General features: G+C 27.1%; 1 protein-coding gene across 1 annotated transcript; it reads left to right on the plus strand.

Annotated features, from left to right (window-relative positions):
• The first annotated feature begins 6,113 nt into the window (after positions 1 to 6,113).
• Gip (hydroxypyruvate isomerase-like protein Gip) lies at positions 6,114 to 12,441 on the plus strand. Its single transcript, XM_011501201.1, has 6 exons — positions 6,114 to 6,221; positions 10,734 to 10,941; positions 11,105 to 11,216; positions 11,430 to 11,602; positions 11,695 to 11,814; positions 12,217 to 12,441. The coding sequence occupies exons 1-6, from the start codon at positions 6,219 to 6,221 to the stop codon at positions 12,402 to 12,404; spliced, it is 804 nt and encodes a 267-aa protein (XP_011499503.1). The 5' UTR covers positions 6,114 to 6,218; the 3' UTR covers positions 12,405 to 12,441.
• The last annotated feature ends 6,154 nt before the right edge of the window (positions 12,442 to 18,595 follow it).

An 18,595-nucleotide genomic window follows, 5' to 3' on the forward strand; every position in this document is an offset into this window, starting at 1 on the left:
CGATCCTTAAAAGCAACATAATTTTGATCAAATAAGATTAGGAGGCAAAAGAATCGGAAATAGCAGCAGACACTAATGATTCGATATTATGATGCTCGAAAGTAAAACGCACACGCACGCACGCACACTCCCGACGTATGAGAAATTTTGTATTTCAGTACTGCGAGAGCTTTGGGCTTACAGCACATGCTTGACAGTCCCATACGTCTAGTATGTAAAGAGGTGCACAAGAGCATTGTATAACAACACTGGAGCTATGTGAACGATGTAGATAGATCCCGAACAAGTTGGACTTTAGATGGGGATACCGGTACCAGGAATATGTAACACGTACCCCGTGGATGGCTCTCCTTGGCCTTGGGACACGTCCGAGCAACTCGGATGCGTTCTGAGGAGCAAAACCGTGAACGATCTGCGAGGACGGCGCTGCTGCGGGTTGGTGGACGCTCTCGCGGTAAGCTCATAGAAGACGGAGATAGAGGATGAAGCTTGTTATGCGCGGGCGCGCACGCACGCGTCCCGCGTCATCGAAGCCTCCCTTCCGTCTCCCACGAGAACCATACGTATATATGTATGTCAAGAGAAAAAGAGAGAGTAGGAGAGAGAGAGAGAGAGAGAGAGAGAGAGAGAGGAGCTTAACGAATCGATAAGAACACCTGAATACCTCCCACCATTACTCTAACACTCTATCTTCCTTTATCCCTTTATATTATTTTAGTTTATAGAACTTTTTTCCAGAATTGAGGGCGCAGGAGAGCAAAAATCTTGTTTTAAGAAAAAAATTCTCTAGAAAACTGCCTACTTGGATTGATGTGCTATTATATCAGTATCTTATTCGAGATAATTAGTTAGAAAGTCAAGCTTCCGCTCCACCTTAGTATTCACCGAGATTTCTAGTTTGTATAGATCAAATCGCGATTAGTCTATCGAGAGTCTTGTATTACATTACGTTGGCAATCGAAGAATTTCACTATTTACTCATTATTTCATAAACAACTGAATCTTAGATAATAACGATGACATTATTTCATTATTACCATAAAACTTTCTTTCCCATTTATTATATAACGTTAGTAACTGACATTAATTGTATTATAACTTATTTGTCCTTTGCTGATATAATTAATGTCTCGCAAAAACGTATGTATCTAAAAAATCAAAATGCAATTCAAGTACTTAAAGTATGTTTAAATTTTTTTAAATATCTAAGAATATTTTTACAATTTGTAGATTTTAACATTTCAACAAGCATCCACAAAGCCCATTATCATCGATTGTATCTCATCTATGGCATTAATAATACGTATAATAAATCCTAATTTTAACTAGTCAATTATTTTAATAATAATTTAACAAATTAATTAGAAGGTAAATATAATGACTGTAATAATAAAAAATGATTGAGCAAATATATCCTTATGCATAATATGTCCTTTTGCTTAATATATAAATCTTATATTACATTATAAAATTACACAAAACTGATATCGAAATAATGAAAATAAATTTAATCATCTATTCTTGGTTTATTTACGGAAGACTTCATAAAAACAATAATCCAAACTATTCTATTTATGGCATAAAATAATGACAAATTTCTTTAAGTAATTATTTCAATGTTAATTTTTGTAATTTAAGAAAATTGTTTTCAGAACAATATTAATATATTAAATGAATTAAATGAAAAGAAATCTATGAAAGTTAAAATAAAAATATTAATTGTGCATAAAAAATCAATTTACTAAAATCTTAATACACTATATTATATGAGAAATTATAATATAATTAATAACAATGCTGTCAAATTGATATTTGGACCTTAGATTTTTTATTACGAAATTTTGATGACAACGTACCCAGTTGCGCCATGTAGTTATAAGAAAAAAAAATAAAAAAAACAGCAATTTTCCTTTATCTCAATCAATTTTTATTTCTTTTATTTTTTGTAATACGCGCGTATCTAAACTATTGACTACTTAACGTATTTTTTACGTAGTCTGATTTATTTACAAAACATATTTACAATATAGAGATGTTTAATTATAGTACTGTCAAACAGAATAATAAACGATTTTAACGATACCATGATTTAACTCCTAAGTAATTTTATATAATCCCGATTTAAATGTATTCATGAATTATGGTAATGAAAATTTTGTTTCCATTGATTTTCCCTAAATATGCTTATAAATTTCTAACTATGACATTAAAACGCACAGAGAACTCTATTTTTATGAAATATTTACGGAATCATCGGATTTGGAAAATTTTACGAAATATTTTACTCAATTTCAATATTGATGATTACAATAACATAGTAATTATATCCATACTTACAGCTTCGTTACTTTGGTTTGTACCGTATAAAACGATATCATTTCTGTTTCATCCGCTGTCACTATTATCGCGTTCAAACTTACTCTCGAGACTTCAACACATTTTACGTATATGAATACATTTAAAATGAATTGAAAAACACATCTATCTCGTGAAAATGCTATCTAAAGCGTATTGATAAAATTTATGAATAATTTATGAAAAAAAAACTTATTGTAATAAATTATTATATTAAACGGAACTTATTATAAATCATAATAGTTCAATGAATATAAAAGATTATGTGAATATATAATAGAAATTTATAATCTTAAGTAGGATCTATTTTTAACTACTAAACTATAATAAATGCGACTGCAATATAAGATATTTGTATTTATATATTGAATTAAAACTAAACATTTATTTTCTCAATAAATGAATACATTCAATTTATGCTAAAATGGATTATACATTATTTTAAAATAGAGTTCACAATGTGTATGTATATTATGAAAAATAATGTGAATACTATCAAATAAATGGCAATTAACGTGCATTTTAAGCATATTATTATAATTATTAAATATTATTATACTCATTAAACAAACTAGATGAAAATTATTTTCTATGTATTATTTATTTTACTTTTTTTTTTTTTTTTTTTTTTTTTTTTTTTTTGCTAACATTAGTGTTTACGTCTGTATATGAAATCTTCTTTATATATAAAAAATAGTAATATAATAAAAAAAACTTTGTACATAAAATATCAAATTGTTAAAATACATATGGTAATCTATTTATTAATCCAAATATTTAAATCCATTATAAAAATTTATAACTATTCATTCGATTTAACAATCAAATTCAACAAAGTATATTTTAATGCATTAAATTGAACTTAAAATGCATATTTAGTATATCATTATAATAAATATACATTTGACAACGCTACTTAATTTGTCTTTAAGCTTTTTATATTGATTATAAATCAACGCCTGTTTATCTTAATTATAAAATGAAATATTTTAATAATGTAAAAGCCGCAGATTTCTCACAAAAGTTTCTCAAGCTTTCGGTTCGCGTTAATGGCAACGAGTCATACACTCAAGCAGTGATTATCATCTGCAGGAATTTTATTTACTCTACTATTCCTAATTTTTATTTATTCAGCAACCTGTTTCTCCGAATGCTTTATTTTATAATTTTAAGTTAACACTTTTAAACATTTGTTTCATATTTTACGATCTCCTCTTTCATTTACCGATAAAAAATTATATGCACAGTAGTAATTTTATTCTCATTAATTAATAAAATTAATAAATGTTATAATAAATTAATTGATAATCAATAAATGACGTTAATGATACTTCTAAGTATAAAATTAATGCTCTAACATTGACATTTAGATTGAGTATCTTTGTACACAGAAAATTACGAGTAACGTATTATAACGGTAAAATATAGAGGAAATTTTAAATCTTGTTTAAAACTTGTAAGAAAACCAATTCCCTTTTATTAAATATAAATAATGTAGTTATTATTTTGCTTCAATGTAGAAAAATAAAAACTTGTAAAGCATTGAAATTAAATATTATATTTCAAAATATTTGTACAGAATAAAATTGAGAAAATCTATTAAATATCATATTCTTTTTTATATGATCTTTTTAATTTAATAAGAAACAAAAATTTCATTCAATTTAACCATAAACGTATTAAAAAAAAAAAAAAAAAAAAAAAAAAAAAAAAAAAAAAAAAAAAAAAAAAAAAAAAAAAAAAAAAAATTTTATGACAAGTAACGTCAAAAATTGTAAATATTATTTTCAGTGTGGTCTTATACATTTTAATAAAGACAAAGAAATAACTACGATTACTAATAGAGTGTGACTAAGCCACACAACGAAACAATACTAAAGCAAGGCTGCATTTACAAGAAAACGCGATGCTCCAAGGAAAAAAAAAACAAAAATAAACGAAATTTCGATTATTTCTTTTATTTGAACGGTCTTATTCCTGTTTAAATATCTAACAATATCGAAATATATTATCGAATAAATAAACTTGTTTCTCTTGTATTTGCTTAGAATTAAAAGAATATAAAAAAAAAAAAAAAATGTTTTTTTAAAAAATTACGTAACTCTTTTCATGGAAATTAAGAAAATAATTTTATAAAGCAATTATTACTTTTTGTTTTATATTTTTTCAAGTTTCTTTCGTCACTGTCATCGTTGAATCAATAACATTATATCGATAATTTTTTTCTTAATGCATGTATTAAAATCCGATTAATGTATAGAAATTCATCATTTTCACCCAAAGCAATTTGTAAAAATATATAAAAAAATGTTTACTTAAATCGTACGAATGACATTTATTTTAAAAGCCCATAATTAGACTAAAAATTTGTATTAAAATATATAAAAATTATTCCACGTACTGGTAACAACTTTTTTAATTATCGAATGATACCGATGCTAAATTTACTAAATATTGATATATTTTACATATATGAGTATTTTACAAAAAATAATCTTTCAATAATTTTTCATCACAATTTTAATATTAAATATTATAAAAAGTATATAATATCTTTCATGCAATACAATATCTTTCATTTCTATTAATGTTATAAACATTTTTTTTTTTTTTTTTTTTTTTTTTTTTTTTTTGCTATGACTGAAATACCTTTATATAAAAACAATATAGAATAGTGTAACAAATACATTGATTTCAAGGTGATATTGGCATGTATACCCTTGATGCAATAATAAACTAAAGGACAGAGTTATTAGTTCAATATAGCGAATGTGGAATTTATCATAAAAAAATAATGGTAGTGGAAGAAAAAATTTCAAAAAGAAAAAGAAAATAATTTCAGGAACAGAATTGTCCATTTTTACATGTTAGCAAAAATATAAATATATTGAGAAAAGCAAATCTAATTACTTCTGTACATAAATAAATCTCTATAAAAATATTTCTTTGAAAGTGTTTATTTATTTGAACGTATATTGAAATGCATTGATATACAATGATAATTTATTTATATTAATAATTCCATGACATATAATTATTATCTAATGAATAATATAATATTAATTCATTTATAAATCAATCGATACAATAATAACTGTTATGTTATATTAAGAATTTTATGATTAGAAATATAATAAAAAGAATAGTATACAGTATTTGAAGTTAAAATTTACAGTTTTGTTTATTTAATTGTTAAATAATTTATTTGTTTATAATAAAATTTGAGAATATTTAATTATATGTAAAATACGTATATGTTCGAATAATAACTCGGCTGAAGAATGAGTTTAATATACTTGAAAATATATTAATACTACAGATACTGAGCAAAAATATTTGTTAAACACTCTTAATTAATTATGATTCTCCGCAATGAACAAATATAAAATATAGATTACGAGTTTCTATAGCTACTTATTTTGAGGTTAGACGAAATATGTACATTTTTTTTTTTTTTTTTTTTTTTTTTTTTCCCGTCAATACTGTCACCGCAGAATTTGATTAGAATATTTTGTGTCCCCTATATTAATTATACATACTATGACAACAACGAAAAAAAAAGCAACGTGAAATTAAATATCCATAAAAGAAATTATCGTCAAACACACGCAAAACCATAGCATTTTAACGATAGATTTCAAGAATTTAACCAAAGTATAAGGTTAGCCACAGACGACGCGAAGTACATCCAACTAAAGCAGACGGTTTGTTAAATGAAAGAAAAAAAAATCAGCCTTTTTATCATTATACGTGAAATTTATCCCCACTTATGTTAACACAATATCTATCCAAACGTATTGTGCGCGTACATAAGTTCGATGTACTTGCTGTTATCTTTAGTCGCTTCTTCGCTTGATTACTGAATGGTATGTATTTAGCGTTTTTCACTTATATATAAATTGCAATTTTATTTAGATAAAACTTGATCCTTAGAGAAAATGGCCAGAGACAAATTAGAAGATGAGTTGTTAAAGCGATGTTATTTGTAATATAAATATATAGTGTAAGTGTGCACTGGAAACGCAGTTATGCTATTAAAATTTTCATACTTTAATCATCGTGTGGGATGTAATGCGTGTATTTAAAAAAGTATATTACATGATTATAAATGTGTGAATAAAAAGTATTGAGGCATATACGGGAAGAGAAAGTATTTTGAAAATAAGAATAAAACAACAATGGCCGGGCTGTATTGGCGTGATAAGTAATTCTCAATGTAAAAACAGAGTGAATGAAATAATAGACGATACCATCGAGGAGTCAAAAAGTCGTCGACCGTCTTCGTTTATATCTAACTGCGTGACGAGAGTGAGACGAGGCTTGCTTGGCTCGTCAATAATTCTCGATTAATCCTTGTCAATAATGACTCGATTACGTAGAGATACGAAAGAGCGACTGTGTCCGAGGGTAGCCAACAGGCTGAATGATAAACAATAAAGGCTGGATTAGACGAGACGAGGACGGCAGTAAACATAACCTTGAAAATGACGCGAGGGAAGGAGGTTTCAAGGCAGGCAATGGATATCCGCCGAGAGCGGACACGGCGCATTTTTCAATCCCGCGGAAGAGATATTATGAATGTGGAGGAGTTGGAGAAGCAAGATGTCGTCGACGCGCATAGCCGGGACTGTCGCAAGAAAGGCACGATAATTCGAAGCAAGAAGCGCGAGGTTATCAAGTCGATAATAGAGTTTTGCGACCAGGAGGCCCGGGAGAAATCTCTTCTTTTCCCCCATTGAAGCAGGCCACCAAGCGCGCTGCACAATATGCCAGGATCTCCGAGAGGACGGTCAAGAGAATTCGCGAGGAAGTGAAGCTCGGCATTGAATTCACGGACGCCGACAATTCGTCCTCGTTGTCGTCATCGTCGTTGGTTTCTGGCAAATTGGTGAGAGCGCTACGAGTAAAAATGACATTACGTGCGGAGAGGATATAGTTGCCCACTACGTTGGCGATAGTGACGACATTGTGCTTTAGTGTTACCTACGGAAAGGAATTGTTTAAAAAATTTTATACTACCACCTCCTCCTACTCTTCTTCATACCGGCCAACTCATTCAATCACTCTTGCTCTCTTTTCTCTCTCTCTCTCTCTCTCTCTCTCTCTCTATCTCTATCTCTCTCTCTATCTCTCTATCAATGTCCATGCTATTTTCATTTTTGGTCTGAATACTGTGATTAGCCGATTTTGAGTCATTTATTGATGCTGTTGATCCAAACGGGGATTGGTGGGAGAAATTGATGGGTTGCTTAGAGTCATCGTACATAAATAATTCTATATGATAATCGTCACTTGATCGTGCTTGACAACATTTTACAATTGTGTAGATTTTTTCTTTCTTAATACTACTCCCTACATTGTTCTGCTGCAGCTTTTTATCATATTATGAGACATGGGACAGTCTATGAAAAGAAAAAATTTATATTCTAAGATATAAACCTTTTACCATTTTTGTTATCTATTTTATAATAAATAAATGCGCGTAACTTTACGATAGAAACATTTATTAACAAATATTTTGAACTGTGCTGACGACAATATCTCTGGTAAAAAAAAATGTTTATAGATATGTTTTAAATATATGCTATATTACGGTATCTTTACTATATGTAATAAAAATGACAATAATATGATAAATGATAAATGATAAATGATATATATATATATATACATAATAAATGATAAAAATGAGTGTTATATTATATATAACAAACGCTTTAAGACGTTAATAAAAGTAAAAAATGGCCATTTTTTTACAATTTTATAATTAATTCATTTTTCAAACATAAGATTATTAATGAATTACTTAAAAAATTGTATTTTTAAAAATCGTTCGTTTTACTTGAATTTATAACAATATTAATTAATATAAATAATTCATTGAAAATTAGTCGAATAAAATCTATTTTTGCAACAATATTGCTTATTAAAATAACGACCCTCACCTTATACTTATGATACATTTTAAATGATTAAATAATTTATTAACAATTTATTTTATAATGACCAGTCTCAGAAATATTTAAAACTATGAGAAATCAGGGGAAATCTTAATTTATCGTAAATATAAATTTTTTTTTCATCGCTTAAATTATAAATTCAAGAATATATAATTAAAAACATTTTCAATAAATCTTATTATTAAAATAATAAATTAATTAATAGACTATTATTTATTTATTATATAATTTTATAAATCTTATTAAAATAAATGACAATAAATTACATAGATTTTCATATAAGCAAAATTTTTACATTCAACTTTTTATTAAATTAAAGTAGCATAAATATATGATTTTTAATTCAATAGAACACGTACTATAAAAATAAAGTTAATTAGCATTATCTGTTATATCAATATTTTTAAGGATTTTTGTGATTTATTTGTATTTAATGAAATTATATTTGAATAAAGACTTTATCAATTTAATCAATAATTGTAACTTTTCTTTTCATATACGATATTTTACTATAATTTATTAAAAGAAAAATGGTAAACTCGTATTACTTTATTTTTTATAAATTTTATTCTCATTGCATCTTGATAATCACAATTTACTTTACATTCATTTAATATATTTTAATTAATTTACAAGTTAAAATTTTTCGTAATTTAGAAGAAAAAATATGTTTTGCATTTTAACATTATACTTTTGTTAACATTATATTCATGCGTTACCTTATACTAATAGCATCTTTAAATTTACTCAGATTGATATTTTACTTTTCATCAATTAGCACGAATAAAATGTAATCAATTAATTGTAATGAGAGTAATTTTGTTTCGCTTGCTAGCTTACATCGAATATTTTTTATTTTTATTTTTAGAATAAATGCACATCCCATGTTTAAATTCATTCGTTCCATTCCACATAATTAATAATAAGAAATTATTTAAATAAAGATTAATCTGATAATTGTATGGCTGTTAATAAACAAAATGTTTTTTAAGATATCGTAAATAAGCAGAACAATTATAAAAAAGAAAAATCAATTTATGTGTCAAATTTTGTAAATAATGTAAAAAAATAATTCAATTAAAAAATTAATTCAAAGTGAGCAATCACTTTTGTAAAAAATAAATAGAATATGCGAATGATTTAAGAAATATCCATTATAAAATTAATGTTCAGTTCACAGTTTTAATGTTGCAAAACATATGTAGGAATCTTAAAATAATTCTTGAAATTGGTTTTATTTATAATTTAAATTTTTAATGTATATATAACTTGTATAGCATTCAAATTTATGTTATTGACAGTTATTGCATTAGAACAGTGAATCCTAACTTTTGAATTATTGATTTGTTTAAACATACTAAAATTGATTTCTATAATTATTCAGAATAAATTTAAGTTTAAATATTTTTTAGTTAAAAAAATCCTTTTCTATTTTCAATTATACGTATAAGTTAATATTAATTTAGTAATGAAGACATTATGAAAAAAGTGAGCAAATACGCGATCTTCTTTACATATAATTTTATAATACAATCTCACTCAACCCTATAGACACTTAGTATTTATATATTTTTCTCTCAACCAATTCTGTAACATAATTATTATTTATGTTCATCAAATAATAATAAATGAACCATAAAAATCTATAAATGGTCCGTAATAAATAATATAAATTATAATTTTATGATAAATAAAAAACGGAATTAAACGGAAAATAAAGTTGATAAAATAATATTTAGTAAATAAGTTGGATAAAGAAGATTTTGAAAATATTGAGACGACTATCTATTTAAATATCAACTTATAATTTATTTATTTGCTACTTTAACCAAAATAATTAGATAGATATAAAATGTTGCTAATATATATAATTATTTTCATGATAGAAAATGTACATTTAAGCATAAACAATTCAATCATAGAATTTTCGTATATCTGTATTTTAAAATATAACATTGAAATTGCAATTAACGTACGAAATTCCATTCAAATATTGTTTATTCAATGTCAGATTTTTATTATTTTATAATGAATCTTATTTACTGTGGTCGGTAATTAAATAATCATTTGAACCAATATTTAACGAGCCAAGATCGAACAAATAGCTACTTGTTAATTCAGAAAATTATTAATATATATATTTATTGTCGTATAAAATTATAGATCATAAAATAAAGCCTTCAAATACCCATTTTACATGTTAATATTAAAAATGCTTATAATATAATTCAATTAACTGAAGATATATTAATAGTCTTTTATTATTCTTATTGCAGATATAAGAATAAAAAAAGATGAGTTAAACAGTGTAAGACAATAAACTTTTAAACGACTAATATAATACATTGTATATTATATTGTTTATAAAGTACAATCTCTGTGTAATAATTTATGTACTTATATATTTACTTTTTGCAGAGACGAGTAAGGATGGCTCTCAAATTTGCTAGCAATCTTTCTTTTATGTTTCAAGAAGCTCCATTACTTATTGATAGATATCAATTAGCTAAAGATGCAGGTTTTAAGGCCGTGGAAAGTGGGTTTCCACTTGGATTTACTGTACAGCAAGTCGCAGAGGCTAAACACAATGCTAATATTCATCAAGCTCTTATCAATGTATATACAGGTACAATTATTTTATATCAAAATACAATTATTAAAAATAGAGTGAATTATTTTGCGAATAATAAAGCTGTATTATTAAATTTGATCTAACTTTATTATTGGATTGTAAATTTACTTTAGTAAAACATTAATATTTATATAATTAATTTCATTATAAATTGTAGGTGATACAACGAAAGGAGAGCTTGGATTTGCTGCAATTCCAGGAAAAGAAAAAGAATTTGAGAATTCTATCGAACGTACTATAGAATATGCAAAAGCATTAGATTGCAAGAAGTGAGTAGAAAAATATATTCCAGTCTTAGTAATTAAAAGAAAAAAAAAAACACTGAAAACCATGTACAATTGTTTTTAAAAGTGTGTTAAACTGTTGAACTAAACTAATTATTATAGCAAGCTAGTTTCTAAATAGTCAAATGTCTACGATCTTATAATTACAATTTAATAAAAGCATATTTCAATTGATATATGAAATAATATATGATTTAGAATTCATGTTATGGCTGGAAAAGTGGAAGAACGTACATCTGCTAACGACACAGTATATGAGAAAAATTTAAGGTATGCAGCAAGCAGATTTGCATCCGAAAATATTGTCGGTCTCATCGAACCAATAAATAGTATAACCATACCTACTTATTATATGAATAGTTTCCAAAAAGGTAAAAAATATATGTTTCAATTATATAATAATTGATAAGACATAATAATGATACACTACAAACGAGATTTTAAAATACTAAATATTTTTCAGCTGTGGAAATTATCCAAAAGATTAATAGTCCAAATTTAAAATTACTCATAGATATTTTTCATTTACAACTTTCTACTGGAAAAATTTCACACACTATTGAAAGGTGTTTTCCTTATATCGGTATGTCGAATATTAATTTCATCTTAGACTTAATATTTGGTTTCATTCAAAATTCATGAAATGTAATTTAAATTAAAATTATTGTATTTATTGGTAATATTTTAAAAAATTCATTATTCGGATTAATACAGACAATAAATAAAAATGTTGCGTTACACGCTGCGCCGTTCTTTTATTTTACATAATATTTTCATGTAAAATTTAAATTCACAAAATTTATTATAGTGTTTATGTATTTATATATTTATTAAGTGTTTAAGTATTTATATATTCAATTCATTTTATTTATTAGTTAAAATATTTTTTTCTTCGCCTCTATTGATCAGAATTTTAACCTGCGATATTATTAATTTGGCAATTAATTTTAAAATTAATCTTAATGCATCCTCCTCCTTGGTTCAGGTCATTTTCAAATAGCGCAAGTACCAGATAGAAGCGAGCCAGACACAATTGGTGAAATAGATTATAGATACATATTTTCATTATTAGAGAAACATGGATACACCGACTATATTGGCCTGGAATATAAGCCAAGATCGGGTACCGTTGAAGGCCTTAAGTGGATTAACCAATTTGGATTCAGCTTATAAATAAATTGTACATTTACGTTGTATAAATATTATTGTAAATAATAGTTGTTAAATTCGAACGCACATCTAATTACTATAAATAAATAAAATAAACATGCTTGCACTCATTTTTAATAAATCTTAAATTATTATATCGCGAATAAAAAATATCATGTTAAACTGCTATTATTAAAGAGTAAAATACCAAATTAAATAGCTTTAAAAACCTAACAGCCCAACTTTACAGATTTGGGCTTAAAGTAGTAAATAAAAAAATTTAATCCCAACTGTCTATTGAAAATATGGTACACAGGTATGCAAGAATACTAGTTTTCAAATAATTAAAAGAGCCAAAACAGAATGTAGTAGCGAGTAAGCCAAAGGGTGCCTCGTCAATAAGATTCACTAGGAAGCAGCGACAACCCAAAACAGGCAGCATTCTCATAATTTTCATTATTCATATACATAACATACGACAGGTAAAATAGAGATATTAAGATCTCTAGTCGCGTATCGGCCTTTTATCCGCTACCGAGTATAGCAAAGCCAAAAGAAGCCACCATTCGCGCACGTACACACCTACTCACTGAGACTCCACTCCATGTTGCGTTTTAGTGGGCAGTGGTGCATGTGGCAACGTCGCGAGGCGCGCAGTCGCGCAAGAAGGGAAAAGCGAGTTACGGCGTGCGAGAGCGAGATCGCGACTTCCTTCATACTGCCCTACGCTAAATTGCAACTGCTGCCTCGCTGGCTAACAACATCGACATCAACAACATCAACAACAACAACAACAACAACAACAACAACAACTACTACTACAACAACAACAACAACAACAACAACAACAACAACAACAACAACTACTACTACTACTACTACTACTACTACTACTACTACTACTACAACTAAAGCAGAAAGCAAAACAGGAAAAGTGTTCGCGACTCGCCATCGCCGGCAGCACGACTCCGTCGTGCTGGCGATTAGAAGAGGTTCGAAGTGACGGTGATATCGGAGCGCGTAGCGGACCTTAGCGAACCTCGTCGCGCTTCCCTTGGCCGCTTTTCCACTTCTCTTCGTCGGCGACGGTACTCGGCCACCCTGGCCCGACACGGAAAAACAAAAATGGAAAAAGTCGGGCCGTGGTGGAGCAACGACAGCAACGACGACACTAGCTCGCCAGCCAAGTGAGAGCGAAAATCTCGAGGCATCCTCGAGCCCAAGTTAGCCGCCGATTATGCCCACGATGGACAGTAAGGCTGGCTCGGGTTGCTGGTGGTGTTTCAAAGCTGTCAAGTGGATACCCGTCATTTTCATCCTCTCGATCGTCTTCTGGTCATACTACGCCTACGTGGTGCCCCTCTGTTATTGTGAGTATTATGCTGCATCCTTTGGTAAGAGCTCGTGGCCTTCGCCACTGCAAGAGCCTTATCACGCATTTAATTAATGTGCTTGTGCCTCGGGTGTGTACGTAATGTGATGTGGCCGGGGGTCGTTTTAATCGCCCAGCTTATCGTTATTTGGCCGAACTCGCGAAAGTGCCGTTTAATTAAATGTTCTCCTCGATGAATCGAATAGGCGGGTTTGTGTGCGTGCGAGTTCCGAGACAGCAAATAAGTAGGTGTCTGTCTTTCCCTCGTGTGCCCATTTCGCTCATTATTTTTGACACCTATTCATATTGAGACGATACTTTGAGGTTATTTCTTGCGCGTACAAGTGTGCATTTGACGTTCATAAATATATTTTCGTCCGTTTGGTGATAATACGACGATAAAAGCATATGTCAAGGCATTAATAATTCGTGTGAGTTTGGTAACTGATTGCGCTCTTCTTACGTCTTATTATTATTATTGTTGTTGTTGTTATTATTACTATTATTATTATTATTATTATTATTATTATTATTATTATTATTATTATCATTAATATGGGACGCGGTAAATAATAAACATACAAATGAATTGATTTTGTTATCAAGCATTATGAAAGTAATGAGTAAAGTACATCCTAAGTAAGCACAATATTATTAAAAATCTTTTTGTTGTTTAAATATTCTGTTCGATGATACGAGATGAGATACGATCCTTAAATTGCAGATCAGCTAATTCTGAAATGATAATACGGATTAACGATTACGAATAAAAACCTTCTCCGATAGACATTTTAGGTTATATACATTCGTTAAAATAAGTTTCGACGTTCGCGTTTCTCAATAAACGGTAACCCACGTCAAGACAAACGAACGAACAATTTCACCATTTAATTTTCTTAAGCGATTGATAATAATTGGATAAAAACTTCAATCTAATCTCTAACCCGAAAAGATAAGCGTTTTAGGAGATAGAAAAAATTAAGTAATCGCTAAAATCGGATCGTAAAGCCGCTGCTCAACTACCAAAAGTAAAGGCAAGCAATAATCTTTAGTGAGCATCTTTTCTTATGAATTTCAATATTTCTTCGATATGCAAGTGCATGGAACGATATCGAGATTATTGCTTACGCGATAAATGTCTCGCTATATTTGATGTCGTCGATCATTAATCTTGGGCTCTCGAACGGATTTAATAATGTTGCTGTTATTATACCAACATTACGCCTATATTATTTACGATGACCAAACTATATAAACGACATACTTATGCATATGCTAGTTACCGAATATTCACACGTACATACATCCATCCCTTTCTACTTTCAATAAGATAATATCCGTAATTAATTTTATCACTAATCTTTTCTTATTGAGACATTTTTTTTTTTTTTTTTTTTTCTTCAAGGTTTAAGATCTTTTTAGCATTTAGCATAGACATAAACACTGAAATAATTGGAACGATACATAATGTCCCAAAACGTAAAATACAGAAGGGAAACTGCAAATCGTCTGAATTTTCTAAAATTATTTTTGTTTTACTCAGTCGGCCAAATGTTCGATGTATATATTACAATAGGTATAAATAAATTTTAAATAAATATGAACTTAGTATTATAATAATTATTAATAATGCTTTTATTAAATATTTAATTTAAACAATTTAATTATTATTTTAATGGTATTTCATTATTTGCTAGTGTAATTTTAGTATCACTACAACATAAGTTACGTATTAAATATAAAATAATAGATACATATAGTTCTTGAGAGCTGTAATTGAATGTAATAAAAAGAAATGTTAACGTGAGATATAATCAGCCCATAAGCAGGAAGCAGATCTTAAGTCAAAACAATTAAAATAATTAGTCTGAATACTATTCGAAAGTCCTATTTTGCTTATTTATTTGTAAAGAATGATATCAAAAATCGTAATTAAAAATCGTATTTTTAATTATATATATATATATATATATATATGGTTTAAAAACTTGTTGACACATCTCCCATTTATGCCTTCAATTATGTAAATCATTTTTAATGCGTAACCGTTTGTTATTATTTAATTATATGGTGCTACGTACTAAAAGTGTCTATATGTTTTGTAACACTTGTTAGTTATAATCGTTTTAGTTGCTATTCATATCCAGTCATTTATTGATTCTCCTATATTATCAAATTACATTTACATTTAAATGTTATTGAAATATATCTGAATTTATTACCAAAAACCAGTCAATACATAAATTTTAAATACGATATATTATATTTTACTTTATTTTAAAATACTACTCTATTCTTGACAATTTCGATTTCATACAGATCATTAATTCCTGCTCCAATATATTTATGCCGTATGAACTAATAAATAAATCATTAAAAATATGTTTCTCAAATTTTACATCTTTAAGAAAAATAATGAGAACTGCTGGGCTTAAACGGAGAACTGTATGAAATAGAATATTGAACAATCAGATTAAAATATTTTTGCTAATTCTAGAAAATGTAATAATGACCCGCTTATATCACAATCGCACGGTTTAAGAAATAAGAGATTAAGTTTATTTAAATTATATTTTTATTACAGTCCATCAGTATGCAAATAATATATATGTTCTGGGTGTATGTGTGCGTATCAGAATGTTCGTTGCCGAGCCAATAGATCAAAATTAGGCGAAGCTAATTAATTTATCATGATAAACTTATATTATAATACATTAAATTATAAAACTATTGTTCATAATATAATTAAACTTTTAAAAGTCACAGTGAAAATAAATCAATTTATATCTACATCGGAATCAATTTTGTAAATAAAGAATCGATGATACACTGTTTATATTTATTAATGATTTAGAGATTAATTAACGAAAATAAAGTAATGATGATTAAATATAATATAGGATTAATAATTTAAATAATGTTTAATTTTAACTATATTTGAACTAAAGTAAATCTGACTTAACCGAGATTTCATTCATTCAATCTAAACGTCAATTATTTGATATGGAATAATTTTTATAAAAATATAAAATTATGAGAAAACTGAATTGGAAATTTTTTTACTATTTAATACAAAATATAAGTTAAATTATATTACATTTGATTCATTTACCATGAAACATTATTTATTATTTTTTGTAACAAAATCGTGCAGTGTTAATATCGTTTCTATAATAATAATTTGACAAAATATTATGTTGATATAAATTAACTTTTGTTGAAAGCAGTTTATTATAAAAGTATAAATTTTAAATCAATAAACGCATACTTTTTTACATCTCTAAAATTAAGAATAATAAAAAAATTAACGTTTTGTTCAATATTTAATAAAGTAATCATTAAATACAATTAATTTTTAAAGCCTGCTTTTACTATTCTTATAAACTATTTAAATAATACGAATTCATCATTAATTTTTTAAGTTTAGGTAATTTTGTAGGTTTGATATCGATTTGACCTATTCACCTACTTACCTATTTCGTAATATGAATCAGTAGACCGGGCTTGATTCCTATCTTCTATCGAAGTTATAGCACCAATATAATCCTAAATACCTCGATCAATGTGTCTTCATATATAACACATAATTACAAAAAAATCATAGAATTTACACATTTACTTACACGCGCGCGCGCGCGCACACACACAAATAAAATCACACAAATAAAATCAATATTTGTTAATATTCTTTTTCAATATTATATAACCTTGTGATAGATAATTTACATTATCAAATAGTAGAAACATTTATTTTTATTGCGTATAGAAATACTTTATAATTAATATCATCAGTGAGTTCCTTTAGTGGCAGTACTCTATTAATAGTTACATAATCTTACAAAGGTATATTAAATTACGTATATAACTACTTATATGCACATAGTTATAACGGTTTATTAATTCTTATCTAGCTCACTGATATTTCTTTTTGACACTTGATATGATAATCGGATGTTCTTATGAGAACGAACTTATCATTTATTTTCGTAAATAGGAGATTTTTTTGTAATTTTGCACGATATAGCCGATTTTAACAAATTCAATTAATATTTCTGAAAAATACCATGTATTTAATATTATTTTTTGTAATTTACATATTATTTTTGTTATAAAAATATTTGTATAGGAAACAGGATTAGCGCGAGAATAAAATGCAAAAATAGAACTTGCAGTAAAAATTGTTTGTAAAACAGGGTCAAGCTGAAGTTAACGTTGTATATAAGTTCAACACTTGAATGAAACCATTAAAATTACTATTGAAAAAGTATCTAAAATTTTACAGCACATATAATTTTACACATTTATAAATAAATCCTTATAAACAAAAGTGAAAAATTATTTTACTAAGTCTCAAATTAAAAGATCGAGTTATTTGTTAGCCTCGATATTTTAGGTTTATTAATATGATAATAATAACATATTTTAATAAATAAAAAATGAGCACTTATTGTGCATATTGTTGAAATATATTTTGGCAATTAAAATTTATTATCATTTTGTAATCTAGAACAAACCTTTCGAATTCTATGAAATTTTTCATTTTTTGCCTAAATAAGTTAAGGTAGAAAGTGTAAACGTTTAGTTTCTCATTTATTATATATTTTATTATATTAATTATATTACATACTCTTTGTATTTATACACAATATCTGTATAATGATATTAGAAAAATTTTAATAAAATTCGTACATAAACTATTTAAATATTTTTTACATATTTCTATATGGATGCAAGATTTTACTTGACATTTTATTAACCAAGTGTATTGAATAATATTGTAAATATTGTATTTCCGTGTTATCTTGTTGACATTATTAATTTTATATCAGAGTATTATAGGCAA

Source organism: Ceratosolen solmsi, unplaced genomic scaffold, assembly GCF_000503995.2.
Source record: "Ceratosolen solmsi marchali unplaced genomic scaffold, CerSol_1.0 scaffold57, whole genome shotgun sequence".
Taxonomy (NCBI): Eukaryota; Metazoa; Arthropoda; class Insecta; order Hymenoptera; family Agaonidae; genus Ceratosolen; species Ceratosolen solmsi.